Below are 22,667 nucleotides of genomic sequence, written 5' to 3'. Positions count from 1 at the left end.
TCCAGGACGGTCTATCTGTAAACAAGGAGTCCCGTAAGTCCACGCATTGATCCTGATAAGGTGGGGGTATTTCTACCCCACCCACCCCCAGAAACCAGAAGAGTTCATTTTTAGGTCTTCTCACCGCAAGATGGAAACCTGTAATTCGCTACCCGTATAGCCCCTTTGGGGTTTGTTTTGTCCCAGCCTTTCGGCGCTCGAGACGTGGACCTTGGCCTTGTAGCTCCAGCGCAGAGCAAGCCGAGATGCCCCGGGCGATGCAAGTCAGGGGCGTGCAAGTTCCTCCCTTGCTGCCCGTCATTTTTTAACCACCCTTGAAATTGGGAGGAGGATTTTGAGAGCTACCTATCCCTGAAGCCCAAATTTCTTTGGTGCTCATCAGCCTTCCCTAGCCTGGTGCCTTCCAGATGTGTTGGACTACAACTCCCAGCATGCCGAGGTTTAGATCCTTGCGGCTCCATTTGATCCACAAAAACATTTGATGGGGTCCAAGCCAAGAGCTCTCGCTACGTATCCACCCTTAACGCCATTCCCTCTTTCGGCCCGCAGGCAGCTCCCTTCCAACGCCCCCTCCATCGCCCAAGGGTTGCCGGCATCGCGCTACAACACGGCCGCCGACGCCCTGGCCGCTCTGGTGGACGCGGCCGCCTCCGCCCCTCAGATGGAAGTCGCCAAGTCGAAGGAGGGTAAGCACGACGGGAGCCGGATCGAGGAGAACCCGGGCCGCAGGGTGAGCGAGCAGCAGCAGCAGATGGAGCAGAAGGCGGCAGAGGCGGAGAAGCGGGGCCTGTCGGGCTATTCCTCCTCCTCTTCGTCAGGGTACTCGAGCGGCAAGTCCCAGGGCCAGTCGTCGGTCTACTCGGAGGCCGGGAAGGACAAAGGCCCGCCATCCATCTCCAAGTACGAAGAGGAGCTGCGGACCCGCGGCAAGACCACCATCACGGCGGCCAACTTCATCGACGTCATCATCACGCGGCAGATCGCCTCCGACAAGGACGCCCGCGACCGCGGCTCCCAGAGCTCGGATTCCTCCAGCAGCTGTAGGTGACCCTCCTCTCGCTTCGCTGGGTGGCTTTCCGGGGACATTTCCGTGCCGTGGTCGCCTGGCTGTCGGCGGGGCGGTTCAGGCACTGAAAGACCCAACGACAGGGCCGGCACAAGACCTCCAGCCACCGTCCCTGGCAATGATGGCCACCACCGTACATCTGTCCCCCTGGTGGTGGTGGGGGTTGTCGGCCTCCCCCTCGAAACCGCGCTGCGAGGGGGGCTTCCTCTGAGCGTGACATTGGCGGGGAGGTGGCCCTGGAGGCTGCCTGTGCTGTGGCAGCAAAGACGGTCTGCAGGGTGACCTCCCCACCACTGGCTTGCTGCCAGGAAGGGCCCCTGAGAGCCAGGCATTGGAGCCAGGCTCTCTGGAGGGCCGTGCTGTTCCGCTCTTGTCTGGGTGGCTGGCAGGGCCGCGTCTTCAGAGAGCTTTGCCAGTTGCTCTCCTGCCGTAGCGAGATAACTCTGGGTGGGATGTGGGATCCGCTGCCTCTCAGGAGCTGCCTCCTGGCCTCCTGGGAGGGCTGGCCCGGGGTTATGGTTCCTCTCTCAGCACCTGAGGGGCTCCCTGCCTCCTGATTTTTATTTTATTTCCTAAGATATTTTTAAATTTTTTTAAAAAATAATAATAATGAGAAGCTGGTCTGCTGCAAAGCCAAGTGCCACCCTTATTCGAGTCCAAAAGGGTGGCCTGAGCGAACGACGACGCAGCCGGACCAGGAGCAAAGGGCCTTTGAGTGACCTCCCCGCCCCCCCTCTCCTCCCCCGGCCCACACAGTGTCTTCCTCCCACCGCTACGAGGCGCCCAGAGACGCCATCGAGGTGATCAGCCCCGCCGGCTCGCCTGCCCCTCCCCAGGAGAAGATGCCCGCTTATCAACAGGAGGCCCCCAAGATGAGCCAAGGAGAAAGTAAGCCTGGTGGTCGTCACTGCGCGGCTCTCCTTACAAGGGGGATTAGGAGGAGGACGTAAAGGGCCGGGTCTCTCGGCTGCCCTTCGCCCCGGAGAGACTCCACGTTTGGGGCCCTGTGCCCAGAATGCTAGCTGCCGGGAGATATCTAGGCAGTCGCCTGCTGCTTGCCGGCTCCCTGGAAAAGCAGGCTGCGGGATCCAGTCCAGCGGGGCTCCGCTTTGGGATGATCAGGGGACGGCCTATGCCCCGCTCCGCCTTAGCTTGTGAGCTCCTGCGGACCAAAGGACAGAGCGAAACGCCCCCTTTCGTTCCGAATCGTCCCGCTCAGTAACCTTTTCCCCCCTCCTCTCTCTAGGAGACTGCAGCCGTCAGTACGAGGGCCCGATCCACCCTTACAGGCCCCAGCAAGACTCCCCTTCACCCCAACAGCCACAGCAACAGCAGCCCCCACCCCCGCCGCCTCCCTCGCAGGGGGAAGGGATGGGTCCCGTGCCCCGAACTCACCGCCTGATTACCCTCGCCGACCACATCTGTGTAGGTTTGCATGCTCGGGCCGCTCCCGCGAGGGGCTTGATGTTATTTATTTAATTATTTATTTAATTATTTATTACATTTCTATACCGCCCAATAGCCGGAGCTCTCTGGGCGGTTCACAAAAATTAAAACCATTCAAAGTATAAAACCCTAATATAAAATACAATATAAAAGCTCAACCAGATAAAAACAGCAGCAATGCAAAATTACAAATTTAAAACAGCAAGTTCGAATTAATTTATAGACTCTTAAAATGCTGAGAGAATAAAAAGGTCTTCGCCTGGCTTCTAAAAGCATATAATGTAGGTGCCAAGCGAACCTCCTTAGGGAGCTCATTCCACAGCCGGGGTGCCACAGCAGAGAAGGCCCTGCTCCTGGTAGCCACCTGCCTCACTTCCTTTGGCAGGGGCTCACAGAGAAGGACCCCTGAGGATGACCTTAGGGTCCAGGCAGGTACATGTGGGAGGAGGCGTTCCTTCAGATAACCTGGCCCCAAGCCGTTTAGGGCTTTAAATGTTAATACCAGCACTTTGAATCAGGCCCGGACCCGAACTGGCAGCCAATGAAGCTGGGAAAGAACTGGCGTAATGTGATCTCATCGGCCAGTCCCTGTTAGTAAACGGGCTGCCCAGCTGAAACTTCTGGACCGTTTTCAAAGGCAGCCCCATGTGTAACGCATTGCAGTAATCCAAGCGAGAGGTTATCAGAGCATGGATAACTGTAGCTAGGCTATCACTGTCCAGATAAGGGCGTAGTTGATATATCAACCTAAGCTGATAAAAGGTGCTCTTTGCCACTGAGTTCACCTGTGCCTCAAGTGACAGTTCTGGATCCAAGAGCACCCCAAACTACGGACCCAATCCTTTAGGGAGAGTGCAACCCCGTCCAGGACAGGGCAAACATCACCTCGCTGGACAGATGAACCACCCGCTAACAGTACCTCCGTCTTGTCTGGATTGAGTCTCAGTTTATTAGCCCTCATCCAGTCCATTACCTTGCCCTGGCACTGATTCAGAACAGCCACTGCCTCACCTGGGTTTGATGAAAAGGAAATGTAGAGCTGGGTATCATCTGCATATTGATGACACCTCAGTCCACATATTTGTTTACGGGAATGCATCACTCACTTTCCATGATAAAATAATCCCGAAGAAGAAAATGAAGCCAAGTCATACGACGTCCAGCCAAAAGCAAACAAAATTCCCCCGGAAGCGTCAAAACAGTGGAGGACGGTAACAAATCAATAACTGTTTAGAGGAGGGTGAGGAACCTTTCTTCAGAGGTTTCAGAGAAACGCTTGGGAGCTGCGTTCCATTCGTTGGCAAGGCTGAAAGCAGGGGTGTTCAAAATCAAACTGAAAGGAACTTTTCAATCCAGATTTACCCAGTTCGTACCTTTGTGACTGAACACACATTCGAACGCAATCCAGGGTCAATGTCCGTACCTTTCCGAGCTTCCAATGTGATATGCGGGCCTAAAAAATATATGTGTTCAACAGCTTGAAAAATGTGCATGGAAAAATGCTCCCTTTTGGGGGGAAAAGCATATAAATACACCTTAAACTGTGGGAGAAGAAGACGTACAGTTCCAAGATCTGCACAGTTGACGCAGAGTTTTGGGAGAACACACATACAAACCTACGCACGGGTTTTTCACACGAAAAGAAAAACCTCCCACGAAGGTCACAAACTGATACAGTCTCAAGTCAGGATGGGTTTTGAGATGGGATTCAGAGAATTCCAGGGATTCGGGTGATTTGTTCATTCGCACGTCCCCAAAAGAGGGCGGGGCCAAAAATTCTAAGAACGGCCAGCGTATTTTAGATCAAAGCTCTTCCTGCACAGGAGGAGACCTTTGAACTTTTTAGAATAGGAGGCACAGAAGTTGGAGTGAGGGGCGTAATACCGGAGGAGGGGTGTGTGGCCACCTGGGGAACCAGGTAGACCCACCTGGGGAAAGATCAAGACCTCAGGTGGGTCGGATTTGGATAGGGTCAGTTGCTGCACCCCTCAAGTAGACAATTCCAGCTTGACTTAGTATATTTCGTTTTTTCTATTTTCCCTCCCCTCTCCTTCCCCCCCCCCAGCAAATCATCACTCAGGATTTTGCCCGCAATCAAGCGTCTTCGCAGGCCTCCCTCCAGACCCCCGCCAGCACATTCCAGAACTCAGCTCCGACTTCCATCGCGGCGACAAACCGGGTGAAGCCTTCCAGTCGCTACAGCCCCGACGTGCAGTCCGCCCCCCACCAGCGCCCGGGGTCCCGCGTGTCTCCCGAAAACCTCTCCGAGAAAAGCAGGGGAAGGTAACGTCCGGAGTGAGGCTGTGTGCTTTTGCTGGGCTCGCGATTTCGGGTTTGTCGGAACACGCTGCCGGTTGGGGACGGAGTTTGTTCTCTGACCCGCCCCACCCCTCTTGGCTTTCGCCGTTCGACTACTAAGAACCACCAATCTGTTTCTAGCCTATGTATTTAAAACCATTCGTACCCTGCCTTTCCTGTGGCTTCAAGGTGGATTGCCCCGAAACTTTTAACGTGTGCTGAAAGTCTCTGGCGCTAGCAAAGTCACTAGTGTGCTGCAACAAAAAATCCATTTCAGTCCCGCCCTGAATCCTCAACTTCCCCTCACCTGTTCAGTCTTCTTGAACAGGTACCGTTTTCACTCTCTCCCCTGCCAGAGGCGACACTCGGCCGAGTGTCTCTTCGGCTTGACTAAGATCCGGAATGGAGTGTTGGGCCGGGTGCTTCCTGCTGTTACTTTGTCATTTGCTACTCCGCCCCAGCCAGCGTGCCCGTTGGCTTTCAAAGGGGATTTGAGAAATCCATGGATACCAGTTGCTGGGGAACATGGGCAGGGGGCGGGGTTTGAACACAGAATGCTGGTCTGATCCAGTAGGGCTCTTCCAACTGGACATCAGGAAAAACTTCCTGACTGTTAGAGCAGTAAGACCATGGAACCAACGACCAAGGGTGGTTGTGGGCTCTCCCACACTAGAGGCCTTCAAGAGGCAGCTGGACAACCATCTGTCAGGGATACTTTAGGGTGGATTCCTGCATTGGGCAGGGGGTTGGACTTGATGGCCTTGTAGGCTCCTTCCAACTCTACGATTCTATGATTCTTAAGATGCATTTATTTATTACTTTTCTATACCGCCCAATAACCAAAGCTCTTTGGGTGGTTCACAACCGTTAAAACCACAAATTACATAGTAAAATGCAATATGAAACATTAAAACATTAAAAACGACAGTGTAAAAGCACAACCCAGAATAAAGCTTAGCAGCAATGCAGACACTTAAAACGCAATAACAGATTCAGAACAACAGAACTAAAAGACAAAAATGCTTGGGAAATAAAAAGGTCTTCATTTAGCGCCGGAAAGAGCACAAATGTAGGTGCCAAGTGATCCTCTTTAGGCAGCTCATTCCACAGCCAGGGGGCCACAGCAGAAAAGGCCCTCTTCTTGGTAGCCACCCGCCTCACTTCCTTTGGCAGGGGCTCCCAGAGGAGGACCTTGGAAGATGATCTTATGGTCCGGGCAGGTCCACATGGGAGGAGGCGGCCCTTCAGATAACCTGGCCCCAAACCGTTTAGGGCTTTGACTGTTAATATCAGCACTTTGAATTGGGTCCGGAAATGGACTGGCGGCCAGAAGGCAATCCAGGTGTTGCTTGAATCTCTCCAAGGAAGGAAATTCCATGATTTTCCCTCCCAACCACCTTTTCACCAGATCTCTGCAGCTTAAGAACCCCCGGCGGGTGGGGGAGCGTGTCCGTGTGATTGAATTTGGCCTGCTTTGCCCGAAGCCCGCCAGCCTTTTTAACGCGCTCTCGTGCTGCCCCCTCCAGGCTTGGGAAGTCCCCCGAGAGAAGCCACGTCTCCTCCGAGTCGTACGAGCCGATCTCTCCGCCCCAGGCCATGGCCACGCACGAGAAGCAAGACAGCCTCTTGTTACTCTCCCAAAGATCTGAGCCTTCGGAGCAGAGGTACACCGTTACGTGTGTGTGTTTTCATTCACCTGGGAGAGGGGTTCGAAAGTAAAGCCGTCCCAGGTGATGTAGAGATGGGACACGCGGAGTCCAAGGTACTGCTAGACAACCCAGAAAGTTCTAGGGATCGGTCCGTGGTGAGCTCAGGATATCCAGAGGCATACTCTTCAGCCAGAGGTAGCTTTAGGGGACAGGAGCAGCCTGGAGCGGGCTGGCCGCACGCTTCGCTTTCTGTTTGCCAAGATCTGTGAAGAGCTTTCTGTTCGAAAAGTCTTCATTTCCCTTCTCCTACGTTTGGGGTGGCCTGTTGATTTTCTCTCGTTTGCTTGCTAAAGCTGAACCAGGCCTCGTCAGGGTTGCTGATAACGAGGACACTAAAAGTGTTTAAATGGTTCAGAGATCGCTTCGCCCATCTTTGCCGGAAAGGCGGTTTCATCCCTGTTTTTAAAAGTTTAAATCTGTGCCCATTCCTTGACATCAAGGCAAAGGAGGGCTGGTGAGTCGTCCGTCCGCACCTCCCTCCTCCCACCGCCTCACTCTCTCTTTCTCTCTTTCTCGTTTGTGTCTCTTCTTCTTCTTCCCCGGGTGCCTTCTTGGATTTTGGCAGGACGGACTCCCGTTCTCCGGGGAGCATGAGCTACCTGCCTTCCTTCTTCACCAAGCTTGAGAACACCTCGCCCATGGTGAAGTCCAAGAAGCAGGAGATATTTCGTAAGTTGAACTCCTGTGGTGGAGGCGACTCAGACATGGGTAAGAGGGTTTTTGCCTTCTGTTACTTTATGTATCCCCCCCCTCCTTTGTGCTTTTCTGAAGTAACTCCCCACTCTTGGGTGTGCTGCAAAGGGGGCTATTGATTTACGGTTGCTGGACCAAGTGACCCTGCCCCTTCCCCTGGTCCCACCCGCCGATGGTTGGGTGGAGTCCTGCATTTTGTGCAGTTTTCCCCCTCAATCTGAAAGTTGAAAAGCCTCTCCTAAGGCTCAGTTACTGGCAGGAAGACCTTTAGGTTACAATGCAAAAGAACTGTGGATGTAAGCTGCTGAACCTGGAGGCTGGCAGGCATCCCTTCCAGGGTGGGAGGAGCTCTGGAAGAAGTCTTTGCCTCCCTGTATTCCTGCCCTGCATATTCGTTAGATGGGCTTTTTGCCCGTTTAGCGAAAGTGTTTCAGGCAAGGAAAGAAGGAGGCTGGAAAAAGGCCCTAACCCCAGGGAGCACCCAGTTTTTTCTGTGCTGTCTGCAAGAGGGAGAGGGCTCAGAGCTCCAGTTCCCAGCTCTGAAGTCAGACCAACCTCGGGGCTGAGAATCCGAAATATCCTCGGGCCCCTCAGAAGCCGTCCAGGGGCCATAGGATTGCTCCCTTACTTAAGTAACCCCGGATCTACTGGCTCTGGGTTGGGCTCTTTGCGGGAGGAGGTTCATTTGGCTGCATCTCTGCTCTGGGTGCGATCCGGATCCTTCCATTGCTTCCTGTGCAAAGATGCGCCCGTCTTTCCTGCCTTCAGGGGGCGCCATCTGTCTTGTCCCACTCCAAGCCTTTGCTCTGGGGTTTGTCTTCCTCCACTCAGATTCTGCAGCAACCCAGCAGTAGGTTCTTGTGAGGTCAGGGTACTTTTTCGCCTTCCCACACTCTGAAAGTATAAATGTGGGATGTGCCTCCAATCTTTATTTTTTTTAAAAAAGGGGCCCATGTGCCTCAGCTATTTCTGGAAATCTTTGTAAAAGGGGAGAAGTCCAGGACAGTCAAGACATGGGATGGCTTGTAAAGAGGCTGCCATGTACAAATGTAATGGAGGCGGACGGAGCTTAGCACCTGTTCAATGTTCTAAAACTCAAAGAATTGGGGAAGGGCGTTGCTAACTGGGAGAGAGAACGGGATGAGGCATGGACTGTGTGAGCTATCTGCAGAGCATTTCTTTATAAATCATGTGGACTAGGAGCTTAATTGAGAGATTAATCTGTTTCCCTAAGTAGAAATACCGATTGGACCCCAGATAAAGAGCACAATTCACAGTGTAGTTATTGAACATGCAGAGACACGCGCCCGTGCAAATGGACCAAGCGTCCTGTGGAGTTTTCATTCCTTCAGTATCTGAATCATTTAGGAATGAGAAAATTTCGTTCGAGCGACTGTGCTTCTTTAAATGCGACTGCTTTTCGGGGTTGATTCCTTAGGATTAATTGGAACGGGTGTCCGTTTATTTTCTCTCTCTTTGATCACAGCTGCTGCTCAGCCAGGGACAGAAATCTTTAACTTGCCAGCGGTCACTACTTCAGGTAAGTGTCCCTGAAACTCTCAAGGGTTTCAGGGTAAAGCTTTGGACCATTTCCTTATTGAGAGATTTGCGCTCCTGTTGCGAAAAATAATACACTCTTCTGAGGAGGGGTGATAAAACGGGAGAGTTTAAAGACAAGCGTTCAGCGATAGTTTGAGGAAACATATGGTCCAAAATGCACTGTGTGGCGGGTGTTGTTGGCACCCAAAAGTGAAATGATGCCCACATGATGAGACTAGAAGCTGAATAGATGCAACTAGCAATTCAAACTCACCCACCCACCCCAAACTGGAAACAATGACCGGACAGGAAATTAAGCTCTTTGCCCATGAGATTGTGACATCGTCCCCTGCATGTTTTGAACTTTTACCGGCATATAAGGCCTGGGGGTGATTAGCAGGAAACTCAGCTGCTACTTGTCTCCGATGAGCCCAGAAATCCGAAAGCCCGACGGGGTTCTTGGTTCCCCAGGAACCTGTCCACATTCGGAGCTACGGGAAGAGTTTGCAGCGGCTGCACGGTTGAAATCCGATACAATCTCAACAATGTAAAGATGAAATAAACAAAACTAGAACATCCTTTTTTCTCCTTTTTTCCTTTTTACAAAAAACAAAGCAAATGCCGTTTTTAATAACCAAAGCCTGGGCGGAACAACAGGCAGCCGTTTTCCGCCACCGTCCGTGCGAGATGCCGCTGCAGCGAGAGCGAGCGCATTCTTGGTCTCTCCTGCGGGTGGGACGTGAAACGGCGCCCCACCGCCGACTCGTTGCCTTTGAACGTGGTTCCTGGCTCCCGTGTGGCTCAGTGGGCCCTCAGGAGTCAGGAAGCACACGCATCGCGGCTGCTCTGAGAACCCGCTTCTGATAAGAGGTCCTAACCACACGGAAAGGCCTCCACAAAGGCTTGAAAGCCGCGGGCCTCGGCTTGGAGGATGTCACGCCTCCTCCTGTTCATCCGATGGGCACGCAGCGCCGTGCTTCACCTCCTCCGTCCCCGGTTTTTTGTTTTGTTTTGTTTTGATACACACACATTGTGCTCGCACTGTGCACATTACGAGCCTCGCTCCGTCCCTGGTACAGTCCACCTCGCTGTAATGCACGGCTTCTTGCAGGCCCGACGATGCCTTCTTCCTGCTGCTTTAGAGTTTGTGGGCTGAACTGGGCTCACCTGTTGGCTCTCTCTCCCTTTTCCTGCCCGGCTACCCTGGCCCTCCCCCTTCTGCCCCCGCGTGCCTCCTTCCTTCCCAGGTCCGGTCAGTGCGAGGGGTCATTCTTTCGCAGACCCTGCCAGCAACCTGGGTCTAGAAGACATCATCCGCAAAGCGCTGATGGGTAACTTTGACGACAAAGGGGAGGACCACGGCCTGGTCATGGGCCAGCCCATGGGGCTGGTGCCTGGCGGCCCCAATTCTGCACTGCCGACGAACAGCGAAACCCGGAGGGAAGAGGCGAACCCGTCGCCCAATCCGGGTAAGGAACTTTGCGGCGCGTTTGGGTCTGGCTTGGGAGTTGTCCAAATATCCAGCGGGCCAGAAGTTGCCCATGCCTGCTCACCAGTACTGAGCTGTCTACCTCTCGCTCTATGATTTAAAGCGTTACATGAATGTGTATTCGTTGACATATCTCCACGTTTGTTTTTTAAACCGGCAAATATCTGAAAACAGTTGCAAAAGTGCTTGAGGGATTCCCTAGGAGGGGGAAGAGGGTGTATCGGTTGACAGCACAGGAGACCATTTCCAGGCCAAGACGCATCTCTCTCGCGCGCGCGTGCGCCTGGGGCGGCCTTAACTCCTCCTTCCCTCTCCAGGTGGGGGCATCGGCAAGCAGAAGCTGATGGGGAAATCCAGCAGCCGGAAGTCCAAGTCTCCCATCCCTGGGCAAGGTTATTTGGGGACGGAGCGCCCCTCGTCGGTCTCGTCGGTGCATTCGGAAGGAGACTACCACAGGCAGACGCCGGTGTGGTGGGAAGAGCGGCCGTCCTCGACAGGCGAGTGCAACCAGGAGAGCGGGGGGCGGGGCAGGGGAGAGCGGGTCTAAACAGCTAGCGTCCCGGGCCTGGTCCCAGTCACCAGTCCGAGTCTTTGGATTGCCAAGATGAGCGAAGCGGCTTGTGCAAAACGAGGGCCGTTTATTGAGGTTTAACGAAATTTGACGGTTGTGGCCTCGTTCTTGGTTTCTTTATGCCCCTCCCTTTCTTCCATTGTGGGACTCGAGGGGCATTCCTGCACTGAGCAGGGGGTTGGACTCGATGGCCTTGCAGGCCCCTTCCAACTCTGCTATTCTATGATTCTATGATCTAAACCGCTTTTAAAACCATCCAAATCAGCACCCAGTTTTATGGCTGGCTCCCACTCTATCTGCATCCAGATTCAGCCCCCGTCTTGTTATTTTATTCATTTAAGATGTTTTGACGCTACCCAAGAGCCGAGGCTCTCCGGGCTGTTCCACACTCAGAACCATAAAATACAGATCAAAGCATAATTATCAAGCTTTTGGAGTTTAAACATTGCCCCGTAAAGCCACAGTAAACCCATCAGCAGTTGTGTGAAAAGAGGTCTTCCCGTCAAGGTGACATTTTCCCAGTCCCGAACTGCACGAGGGGTTGGACGGCCTGAACGTTGTTTGTTTCTGTCCCACCAGGCTCCACGCAGTTCCCGTACAACCCTTTGACCATGCGTATGCTGAGCAGCACCCCTCCCGCCTCAATGGCCTGCGCCCCGCCGTCCGCCAGCCAGGCCGCAGCTCACCAGCCCAGCCGGATATGGGAGCGCGAACCGGCCCCACTCCTCTCCGCGCAATACGAGACTCTTTCGGACAGTGATGACTGAACCCAAATCGGGGTGTGTGTTGGGGGGGTTGGAAGTCTGCTGTGATTTCCGGCCGGCGGTTCGCTCCTTTTAAACACCCCCCAAGACTTGAAGAGAGAAGGGGCCCTTGAGATGAAGAATGAATATTTTTTTTTTGCCAGGGGTGGGTGGGTTTGGAGCAAATCCAGTCAAAAGGCTCTTTCCGACGCGGGCGGCAAGGACGTGCGCCCCGAAGATAAATATGTAAAGAGTTTGTTTTTTTTAAGCAAGAGAGGAATGGCATCTTTATTTGTAAAGAGAAGCATCGCATTACGTCTCCCCCCTCCCAAAAAAGGAACATTCTTATGTAAATAGAGTAACTTTTTCTGCAGTGTTCCCCCCCTTCCCGCCCCCCCCCCCAAAAAAACCTTTGCTATCTGGTGTACTTACATTCAAATCATTGCATAAACGTCTTGGGGTCATTTTATAATTTTTTTTTAAAGCATTTTCTCGATGTAGAACATTCATTATCTTCACAGCACCACCCAGCCAGAACGTCCCTCGCTCATGCGCCCACTGAATCGAATGGGCGCGTGCGCAAGGCGTGTTCCGGCTGGGTTGTGCTCCCAGTCACTCTGCACATAGCATCCTTGCCTGGTCGAAACCGTGCAACTTCTCACGGCCTTTCACCTCATTCTAGATGCGTTTGTTTCCTTTTTAAAAAAATAATAATTCTGTGGTTGTCGAAAGACCTTGTGGAAAGCGTTTTTATTTTTTGAAAGCTCGACCCTTTAATGAATTCTGTACATTTTTAAAAAAAGCGCCTCTGGTCTGCCGAGTCAACGAGAAACTTTTTCACGATTCCACCATGCTGTAAATTTTACCCCCCCGTACAAGTTGGTTTTGCTCAGCAACACTGTGAAAATAATATTGCATGGGTAGATATTGGTGAAGTCTCTCTCTCTCTCACACACACACACAGACAGACACCACAACAGCCCCCAGAATGCACGAGCACACACACAGCGAGCCTTTCTTGCTTGACTGAATCGAATGTTATTGGCTTTTCTACCAAGAAATGTTCACCCCTGATAATCTCTCGCTCCAGCTGCTGTCTTGAACACTACCTTCTGCTCTTTGGCAGCGATCTGCCGCAAATGGTTTCCCAGAACCAAAAGGCGCCAGGATCTGTTCTTACATTTCCTCCGACGAGTAGAAGAATAAGCTGTGGTCCTGCTGGGCTTGTTTCCTGCTTTGCAGTTTTCAAGCTTGTCTTTCAGTTCTCTCCCTTCCGTTGCTCTTGCTATAACGAAGCGAAATGAAGCCGCGTGAAGTTGCACGTAACAAAACACTTCTTTCGTTTTTGTATTTTTTGTTTTTCCACCTACCGTATAGTTTGGATTCCGGTAGGACGCTTGACCTTACGGTTTTAGATTTTAAAAGTACTTAATGACAGACTAAGGAGCTGCCTTAAAGCACTGGATTTTGCCGACGTCTTGGGACTGGTTTGGCCTTCGGGAACTTAACAGGGAAATTGCACTTACGGATGAATCTAAATGGAAAAGGTCGCACTTACGAGTGAAGGAAAAACCCACACAGTCAAGACCAGAGAAGCCTTTTTGTGCTGTGCATGTTTGTCCGAACGGAGAAATGAGCGCCTGGGATTTGCTTTAGAGACGAGTGGAAATGTTAGAAAAGGATCAAAGCCACACATACACACACACACCTTGAGTATCCGTAATTTCCGTACGCTAGCGGTGGCGGCAGATGTGTGCGGCGCTACTTGGCCGCTAACGTAAAGCTTGGAGCAGACATACGCTCCCCATGTCTCAACCCTTTTCCAGACGCAAGGCTGCCTTCATTTCACATCTTAGATGGTGCAAAGTTGTTTAGAGGACTCTTTCTTTAGCAACTGTGCCAGTGAGATGGCTGGGGAGTCATGTTGGCTTGCTGTTGCCTTGAGTAAAATCCTGTCCCTAACTAAAACGAGCGAGCGAGAAAACACTTTTCTGTCTACATTCATGCTTGTTTTTAACGCTGCCTTGCGTATACCTGAGGGTTCTGGGCAGTTTCACCTTCCCGCCCCTTCTTTTAGCCGGACTCTCCTTATTAATCTGAATCCAGCACGTATGACGCACCACCGTAGGAACCCTCATCCGTGTTCGCAGCATCGTCTGCACAAGAAACCAAAATTCACTCGCTGCTTCCGTTTGCAAATCTTGTCTTGTTTTTGCCTGTCTGGTGTCGCTGGGTGCCGTTTTGTTTTTAATTGTGAAATTGAGGTTGCGGGGGGAGGGGGGGCAGGGAGATCTCAATTATTATTTTTTAAAGCTCATTATCAACAGCGTCCAGAGCCAAAGTGGAAATTTGTGAGAGATTTCAAGAGGTTCAGCAAACTTTTATTACGGCGTGTTCTCACGCAGGAAAGGTATCAATCATTGTAGCCACAATAACTTTATGAGGTTTGAGGTTATATAATTTGATTTTTGATCACTGTTCCCCCCCCACACACACACCCCATCTTGTTCGGTTCAACAATTCTGCGCAAAACAAAGGGGGGAAAGCTCTTAATTTTGGGGTGGCGTGGGGGAGCACCTCGATACCCATGTGTCATGAAACCCTTCCTCTTTCGTTCACACCCATGTCTTGAGTAAGATGGTGACTTCTGCAATTCAGACCAATCAAATAAAAGAAAAGGGGATTGATCAGTACTCCCATGATGCCTTTTGCCCTGTCTTTGTTTCCGACCGGCGGAAAATGGAAGGGGAGGGGGAGCAAGAGCCGTGAAAGCAGTGAGCGGGCATGAGCATAAACACTCCAACTGCTCTCTCCACCGCAGTTTTATCGAGAGCAAGCCGTGGTAAGTCCTCCTTTCTCCCCGTTGCCGTACCTCCCAGGAGAACGCCTGAAGCTGCTTTATCTCCACCAGCCCTTCCCAAATGGGGAGTCTCCAGGTGTTCTAGAATGCAAGCGCCTTGGGGCAGAGGGGAAAAGCACCCGGCTGAGGGCCGCCGGCAGTTGTAGGCCAGCGAAACCGGACAGCAGCAGGTTGGGAAAGGCTGCTCTTTGCCAAGCTGGTGGCGGGATTGGCTGTCCGGGATTCAGGCAGGTTTCCCACCCACCCCCGAGCCCTACCTGGGGGTATCAGGGAGACTTGACGTGCAGAATTCCACATGCAAAACACATGCTTTACCACAGAGCTAGACAGAGTCCCTTTCCCAGGTTTCAACTGGTTACAGCCACTTTTTCGGCCCCACTACATGGCAAACAAATAATGGGAGAATTCGCAGGTAAGCACAAAGTCTCCATTTTTCCTCCCAATTTTCTCGCCCCGTCCTCAGCCCAAAAATCAGCAGAGCATGGTGGCCAGTTCCCCCCTTTGCAAAGGAAGCTCCAAGCCTGGGCATCGAAATAATCTGGGGAGAGACGGCCGGAGAAAAAAACAGCGGTCGTCCCTTCGCTGCGGATGTCTTGCGCTTTATTGGGTGCCGGGATCTGAACCGTAACTCCTTGCTACAGGCGTGGCCTTTTTTTTAGTACAAAGGCCGTTTGAGAACCTTGGTGCGCTCCCGCTGCACACCGGAGTGCCGTGCGCCACGGCCAAACAGTCACCCGTCTTTACTGCGGCACAAAAAGAGCACAGTTCCAAACCCTTCGCGGAATAATTTCGGCCACTATACACGGGAACCCTCACTTGCCAGCAGGTTCCCCTCCCTTCGGCAAATCGTCTGCGGATTTGGCCTGCTTTCTCCTCTTGGCAAGTTCGGCCAGCTCTTTCTGAATGTGTCGGACAGAAGCGCCGTCGCCGGCCTCCTCCGCCTGCTTCAGGGCTTCGTTGTACGCTGCTCTGGCCTGGGCGTAATCGCCTGTATTTGTGGAGGGAGAAGAGAAATGCAGAGAGAGGGGGGGGACGTGTTAATGCCCACCAGGCTGTCCTGCGATGAAGATATTCTCTCGTTATATACTGCTGTTTATGGACGTCGTGCCTTACCAAGAACCAGGACAGTCTCTGCCCCAAGATGGTTACATTTTAGGAAGAAGACGGTGGAGAGAAGGCTTAAGGTGCGATCCCGTGCGTGTTGAGATGGGGGGAAAGTCCTACAACTCCCAGCATTCCCCAGCCAGCCTAGCTGGGGAGTGCTGGGAATTGTAGGGCTTCTCCGTCTAAACCTGCATAGGATTTTGCCTTTAGTTATGGAATAGTTAGTACAGATATACTGATCAGCCTTGGTTGAAACAGCAGAGAGGAATCAATTCTGGGAGGTGGAGAGGGTGGATTTCCTCTGTCATTCACACTCCATGGGCGCCTGGACAGAGGAGCGGTCCAGGGGGCAACCGTTAAGGTCTTGGATTCGAATCTATTCCGTACAGCCGGCGAGCGCCAGTGCAAAGACAGCAACGCTACTCACAGCCGGTGGATTGAATTGGTTTTACCCATGTGGTAACAGCAGCCGAGGGCCTGGACAGCTGCCTTCCCCAACTCTGTACCGTCCGGATGTGCCACAACATCCGAGACGGGACTTGTCTTTCCTCCCTGTCTGCCCATCATTTTGCCGGTTTCCCCGTTCTAAAAGGTTAGAAGAGATTTCAGCCAAACCAGGCTGGTATTTTGGGAGGTATTTTGGCCCCCGAGTGCTTCTCTGAACTTAATTTGGACGGAATTCGGGACTCCGGCTGAAAGGCCCAGCGCCCCGGCTTTACCCCACAAAATGCCCGTTAATACACGCCTCGCAGCCTGTTTGCTGACCTTTATGCATCAGGATCCCGGCGAGGTTGTTCAACACGACGTAGCGCTCCGGGTGCTCCGTCTGCCGGGCCAGCTCCCACGCTCTCGTGGCCCGCACGTGGGCCTCCTCGTAGCGCCCCTGAGCGTCCAGAGCCGTCGCCAAGTCGTTCATCAGCACCACAGTCTGGGCCAAAGAGATGGGAGGGAAAAAGAGTCGAAGCAAGACGGAGCATCATCTGTCGAAAGCGGCCTCTCCTTCCCCCTGAGAGCGGCGCCTGGGCTGGGACCCGCTTCAACTGTGGCTCTTCCTTGCACGTCGGGATTCACGGGTCCCATTTCTACCTACCTCCCGATGGCTGGAGGGGCGACTCTCCCGCATTTCGCCTTCAAATTTCGTTAAACCTCAAGTTCTTTCCCTCCTAATTGGGGATGATGGGATTGCAACACCCATCAACCCAGCCAGTACGGCCACGGATCAAGGATTATGGGCGTTGCAGTCCAAAACACCTGCAACGCACCTTGCCTCTGAGCTACCTGATCCTTTTTTTGGGATCTATTAAACTCAGTACCAGCTGGACAGCAGGAAAAACGTCCTGACAGTTAGAGCGGTACGACGATGGGACCAATGACCTAGGGAGGTGGTGGGCTCTCCTACACGAGAGGCCTTCAAGAGGCAGCTGGACAGGGATCATAGAATCATAGAATCATAGAATAGCAGAGTTGGAAGGGGCCTATAAGGCCATCGAGTCCAACCCCCTGCTCAATGCAGGAATCCACGCTAAAGCATCCCTGACAGATGGCTGTCCAGCTGCCTCTTGAAGGCCTCTAGTGTGGGAGAGCCCACAACCTCACCAGGCAACTGATTCCATCGTTGTACTGCTCTAACAGTCAGGATGTTTTTCCTGATGTCCAGCTGGAATCTGGCTTCCTGTAACTTGAGCCTGTTATTCCGTGTCCTGCACTCTGGGAGGATCGAGAAGAGCTCCCGGCCCTCCTCTGGGCCCAACCTTTTAAGTATTTGAAGAGGGCTATCATGTCTGCCCTCAATCTTCTCTTCTCCAAGCTAAACATGCCCAGTTCTTTCAGTCTCTCTTCATAGAGCTTTGTTTCCAGACCCCCGAACATCCTGGTTGGTTTAACATGGATTCCTGCCTTGAGCAGGGGGTTGGGCTCGATGGCCTTATGAGGCCCCTTCCAACTCTACGATTCCATGACATGTGCAGCAGAGGCTCTACCTCCGCCCCCTGCATTTGAGCTTGGCTTGCAGGGGGAAATGGATCTCCCCCGCCCTGCCTGCAATCCTGACGCCGACCACTTCCTCGCACTCCTCACCTGGGGGTGCGCCTCCCCTTGAACCTCCGCCGAGATCTGCAGCGCCCGCTCGTACATCCTCTGGGCCACGGCCGCCCGCTTGTGGACCAGCAGGTAGCGAGCGTAGGAGTCTAGGCTCATCCCAAGCAGGAGCCGGGTGTCCGTCCTCTCTTCCTCTGGGAGCGAGAGGAACAGAGCGAGAGCAGAGCTTGGGCCCAGGCACGAGGGCTCTGGCCCCGCCTACCTCACGGGCTCGCTCTCGAGCAGGAAACGAGGAGCGCTTTTCCTGTGTAGATCTCGGCTTTTGAGATCGACTCTCTATCGTTTGCTAGGACCCCAAGCAGGGCTGGTTGTGAAAGAACGGCTCAGGAAGGCGGACGTTGAATTGCAGAACGAGGGTGCCTCTGAGCACGTGCTCAGCCCAGGAATTTCTTTTTCGGAATATCGGGACAAATCTATTCCTGTTTCTCTCCTCGCCCCGATGCTTTCTTGATTTTAGCAGTCTAAACAAAATGATTTTATCTGTACCCTGCCCTGAAATCCTTGTGATATAGGGAGGGATACAAAGGTTTTAATAAATAAAAAAATAACTGCGAGTTGACTGCAGATCACTTAGAGATCTACCAGGAAATCTTGGATCTACCGTCTAATGTGCACCACCGTGTTCCTTGGAGGAAAAGTGGAATAAAAAAAAGGAAGCAAGTAAATAAATAATTGCTACCTGGTTTCATAATTTATCCTATTTTGATTAGCGGTGGTTGTTGGGACCAGAGCAGAGGTAGGTAAAATGGCTCCCTCCAGATGTTTCAAACTACAAACCCCATTGTCCAATGGCTGGGGATTATGGGGATTGTAGTGCAGCACACCCGGAGAGCAGCATGCTGCCTGTCCTTCTCCCAAGTACCAAAGATTTCGAGGGCTTTGCTGCCTGACTGCCCTACCTGATAACGCGTCGGCTGGCAGGGCCTTCTGCTTGGCGATTTTCTCCTCCAGGGTCAGGATGCAGAATTCATAGCCGGCCAAGGCCAGCTTGTCCCTGCACGGAAAGGAAGAACACGGGAATCCGATCACAATCCAAAGATGGGGAGAGCAACGGGGCCTTGTTTTTTTAGCACGCGCCTCCCCAAAAGGAGGAGGAAACCACCCGAAGCGTTTCTGTTGTTTGAAGTACGGATTGGGGGTGGGGGCGCGTGCCTCGAAAGGCCCAACGGGAAAGAGCACGGGGCCTGCGAGTGAGAGAAGAGCAGGCCTCTGCAGGCTGTCTTTTGGATTCCTGAGAGATGGTTGTCCGGCTGCCTCTTGAAGGCCTCTAGTGTAGGAGAGACCACAACCTCCCTATTTATTTATTTATTTATTACATTTCTATACCGCCCAATAGCCGGAGCTCTCTGGGCGGTTCACAAAAATGTACGACAATGGAACCAGTGACCTAGGGAGGTGGTGGGCTCTCCCACACTAGTGGCCTTCAAGAGGCAGCTGGACAACCATCTGTCAGAAATGCTGTAGGGTGGATTCCTGCATTGAGCAGGGGGTTGGACTCGATGGCCTTGTAGGCCCCGTCCAACTCTGCTATTCTATGATTCACGCGCCTGTCTCCACGGGCCTCACGCATCAATCACCCCTGAAAGATTTGTGATGTCAGCAGACACCACAAATGTCTGGCGGACACGGGGGGGGGGGGGGGCGCACCCGCTGGAAGGCGCTTCAAGGAAAGGGGTGGTGGAACCTAACTGGTTCTGGGCGGCGTAGATACTGGCCAGCTTCAGGGACATCTCAAGGATGGCGTTGTCGTCCTAGAGGGGGGGAGAGAGAAAGAGAGAGCCGGGGGTGATGCGCGCCAGCTAGGTGGGTTTGCCCCATGCAGCTGCTTGGCCGCCGTACGAACAGACTGCCGGGTCAGGGAGGCCGTTGGTCTGATCCAGCGCGGTGCTTACGGTTGCCACTACAGAAGCCCCCTTCCAGAAGACGGAGCAAGGGCCCCATTTCAGGCTGCGCCTGCGAACGTGTGGTCAGCAGTTAGAAGAGGATGGCGTGGCTGGAATAGGCCTGGGGGCTCACAGCCCCATCTGCTGCAACCGTAAGAACTAGAACATTCTTAAAAATTTAAACCCAAGAGGTAAGCTTTCTCACACCACGCTCCCTCCATTTTATCAACCGCAAAATGCTTCCCTGTTTCGCAAACGCATCAAGCGTGGCTTTAACGTTTCTCACTTCAAAAATCTGGGACATTCGGAGCAACTGTGATAGGACTGGGCCAGATCCCTGCCAGGTGGGAGAAAGAGAGAAAGAAAAAGATCCCTTACTTGCTTCATGTCTCCAGCCAGCAGGTAGCTCATGGCGGCTTTGAAAAGTTTTTCTGCCTGAAATGAGAGGGCGACGAGGGCAGCTGTCAGAAGAACCGGCACATTCGGAGGCGGCCCGTGGAGGGGAACGCTCCCCGGCGCCCATCTTGCACGCAACAGGAGTTGGGCATTTACTTACGTGCTCCAGCTGCCCTCTCAAGAAGGCCAGATTCGCCATCTGGAATATACCAAACGAAGGCTCTACTCAGAGGAATTCTCCATCACACTCGGCTTCAAGGATTTCACAGGTGCAGTGTGGGTGCTTTCGGCCGTATGGAAAACAATGAGGACTAGAAACCTGTCTGTTTTTAAAAGCCAAGGGTTTTAGGCTGCTGCATTCTGCACTCAAGATTGAAGTCTGCCCTACATTTGTCTGGCTGTGACAGGACTTGTACCAAGCTGTTCCCTTCCAAGGAAGTGAGTGGTTATATTTCCACTCACCTGCAGGTAGATTAAAGGGGGGGGGGCGGAATCCGGGCCAGTGAAGCAGCGAAGAAAAGAGAGATAATTATATCATGCAGTGTCCAGGGAAATGGGGATGGAGTCCTGCCAGAGAAAATGGAGAGACCACTCTTCTTGGCATAGGTCAGCTGTTCCAGAACTGGACCTGGAATGACTGATTTTTTTTAAAAAAACTTATAACTGACTAGAAATATGCTCCTGATTAATTGGGGAGAAAATTATTATCCTCTCCCACATACATGCTGGCTGGGGCATACTGGGAGTTGTAGAACTTTTTTCTGTCTAAACATGCATAGGATTGTAGGACTTTTTCTGCCTAAACATGCATAGGATTGTAGGACTTCTTTTCTGTCTAAGCATACACAAGCTTTCGCAGACTATATATATAGCCTCTCTGGAGCTGCCCCAGTGGGAACAGGCAGTCGGAATAGGGAGAGGACTGGCCCTGAGGTCAAACATGAGTGGTGCGCTCTCCGAACAGACACCGCTTTGACGTTGCTTGGCCGTAGGATTTTAAAGAGCTCCTGGACTCACCGTGTCGTACGTGTAGATTATGGCCGCCTTGTTGTCCGACTGGTGCGAGCGTCTGGCGGCTTCGTGCAGAATCCTCTCCGCTTCGTCCAATTCTCCTTTCATGATGTTGAGCTGGAGAGGAGTGGGGGGGGACAGACTAAATGGCCCAGCAGAGGCTGGTAACTCTGGGGGTCATTTCAAAGAGACGGCTGCGTGCTGAAGGGGCACGATTGCACCCGTTTACCCACACATGAACGGGGCGGTGTACTGCAACAGAAAGCAAGGCCCGTGGGCTCGGAGGGGAGTGAGGAGGCTGCTATCTCGTGGAGACCACAGCTCAAAAGCAAAGCCCCTGCTCTACATGCAGGAGGGGGCAGGTTCCATGCCTGGCATCCCCCATTAGAGCAGGGGCGTTGTCCAACCTCTCTCAGCCGGAGGGCCGAAATCCACTTCAGAATAGCTCTCAGGGGGCCGCATCCCAGCGGTGGGGGCGGGCTTGAAGGGGAAAGGGGCGGAGCCAAGATGTGTGAACAGCATGCTGGATGAGGTGGACTTCTGGCTCTCTTGGTGTCCTCATAGTTTAGGTTGGAGATCTCGCTGCCAGCCGCTCACCCTTACGAGAAGCTTTACGGCCTTTCAGAATGCGCAGGGGAAATTGCACAAAAGCCGGGAGGTCACCAAATCTTCCAGTGCTCTCCACAAAGCGACGGGTCCTTTCCCAGTCCCAGCACAAAGATTAAATTCCTGCCCGCTCCAGAGCCTCACCTTGGCTTTCTTCAGCAAAAAAATGATGGCGTCTTCTTCCGTCGCACCGTTCTCCTCTTCCTTCGCATCTTTCTCTTTCTCTTCCTGAGTGTCTCGGGAGAAAAGGGAAAAGGCTGGAGACAGACAGAGTGAGGAACTCAGCTCAGGATGGGGCAAGGGAATGAGTTGCCACAGCCGGAGGAGGAAGAACTGCAGGGACCTTGTTTTCTTTCTCTTTCCTGTCAGAAAGAACCCCTCTCAAAACTTTGAAAGTAAGAACTTGCCCTTTTTTCCTTTCTCCCTCCCCACCCTTTTCCTTGTGTGCCATGCCACTGAGATTGAAAAACTTTAAACCATGCTTGAGTGTTTCTTCGTTTTTCCTCCTCCATCCTCACCCCTTTTCCTTTCGTGCTAAGCCATTGAGATTAAAAAATACGTATAAGAAGAGCTTTGAAACGAAGAGACAGTGCCTGAGTGTTCCTCCTTTTCGTTTCTTCCTCCTCCCTCCGCGTTGCCTTTCCTTTTGTGTTGTACCCTTCCGATTGTAAACCTGGGATTATACGCTTTATTATTTATCTATGCGAGTAAGTCCAGTAAGTATCCTGCTTTGAGAAATGCTTTATTGTGGTTTTAATTTTTGTGAACCGCCCAGAGAGCTTCGGCTATTGGGTGGTATAAAAATGTAATAAATAAATAAATAAATAAATAAAATGCTGTGAATAAATAAATGACCCCTAACCCTGCTGGCTAAGCTCCGCCCACGCCGCGAAACCACGCCCAATTCCCCAGTAGGACCGCCCCTCCGCTAGCCCCGCCCTGGACCACGCCCCATTCACCTGATAGGCTCAGGCCGCCAGCTATGGCGCCGGCTCCGCCCACTACCACTCGGCGGGTCCTTCCCTTGGCCCGGGCTCCGTCACCGCTAGGCCGAGGCCTCGCCTGCCTCAGGCCTTGCTTTGCCGCCACCGCCGCCGCCAAGACGAGGCCCCTACGAGGCGGCAGCCGCCAGAGCAGCCGCGTCAGGAGCGACATG

General features: G+C 52.7%; 2 protein-coding genes across 6 annotated transcripts in view; one reads left to right on the top strand and one right to left on the bottom strand.

Annotated features, from left to right (window-relative positions):
• Window positions 1-11,876, top strand: part of NCOR1 (nuclear receptor corepressor 1) — a 94,078-nt gene extending 82,202 nt beyond the window's left edge. For 4 of the 5 annotated variants that reach the window (XM_063146442.1, XM_063146439.1, XM_063146441.1 and 1 more), the window contains 10 exons: window positions 550-1,040; window positions 1,823-1,954; window positions 2,313-2,491; window positions 4,578-4,795; window positions 6,337-6,474; window positions 7,085-7,227; window positions 8,699-8,752; window positions 9,999-10,220; window positions 10,558-10,737; window positions 11,391-11,876. In XM_063146442.1, the coding sequence (XP_063002512.1) occupies window positions 550-1,040; window positions 1,823-1,954; window positions 2,313-2,491; window positions 4,578-4,795; window positions 6,337-6,474; window positions 7,085-7,227; window positions 8,699-8,752; window positions 9,999-10,220; window positions 10,558-10,737; window positions 11,391-11,578 (1,945 nt within the window). In that variant the 3' untranslated portion in view covers window positions 11,579-11,876. The remainder of the gene's footprint in view (window positions 1-549; window positions 1,041-1,822; window positions 1,955-2,312; window positions 2,492-4,577; window positions 4,796-6,336; window positions 6,475-7,084; window positions 7,228-8,698; window positions 8,753-9,998; window positions 10,221-10,557; window positions 10,738-11,390) is intronic. The other variant, XM_063146440.1, reaches the window with a different exon arrangement.
• Window positions 11,877-13,913: 2,037 nt separating this feature from the next.
• Window positions 13,914-22,666, bottom strand: TTC19 (tetratricopeptide repeat domain 19). The gene is made up of 10 exons (XM_063146452.1): window positions 22,471-22,666; window positions 21,656-21,768; window positions 20,912-21,022; window positions 20,055-20,093; window positions 19,877-19,933; window positions 19,305-19,366; window positions 18,515-18,609; window positions 17,595-17,749; window positions 16,284-16,446; window positions 13,914-15,402 (listed from the first exon to the last, which is right to left on the bottom strand). The coding sequence occupies exons 1-10, from the start codon at window positions 22,664-22,666 to the stop codon at window positions 15,227-15,229; spliced, it is 1,167 nt and encodes a 388-aa protein (XP_063002522.1). The 3' UTR covers window positions 13,914-15,226.
• Between the last annotated feature and the right edge of the window lies 1 nt (window position 22,667).

This window comes from Elgaria multicarinata, chromosome 22, assembly GCF_023053635.1.
Source record: "Elgaria multicarinata webbii isolate HBS135686 ecotype San Diego chromosome 22, rElgMul1.1.pri, whole genome shotgun sequence".
NCBI lineage: Eukaryota > Metazoa > Chordata > Lepidosauria > Squamata > Anguidae > Elgaria > Elgaria multicarinata.
The sequence above is the reverse complement of the archived record's forward strand: the minus strand, read 5'-3'. Positions and strand labels throughout refer to the sequence as shown.

Bases quoted from the DNA above. Each gene is read 5' to 3' on its own strand.
- TTC19 (XM_063146452.1), bottom strand. From the start codon at position 22,666: ATGTCGCTCCTGACGCGGCTGCTCTGGCGGCTGCCGCCTCGTAGGGGC. The intron at 16,447-17,594 runs GTGAGGAGTGCG...TCTTTGGCCCAG, and splicing joins AAGGGGAGGCGCACCCCCAG to ACTGTGGTGCTGATGAACGA. The intron at 15,403-16,283 runs GTCAGCAAACAG...CCACAAATACAG, and splicing joins CGGGATCCTGATGCATAAAG to GCGATTACGCCCAGGCCAGA.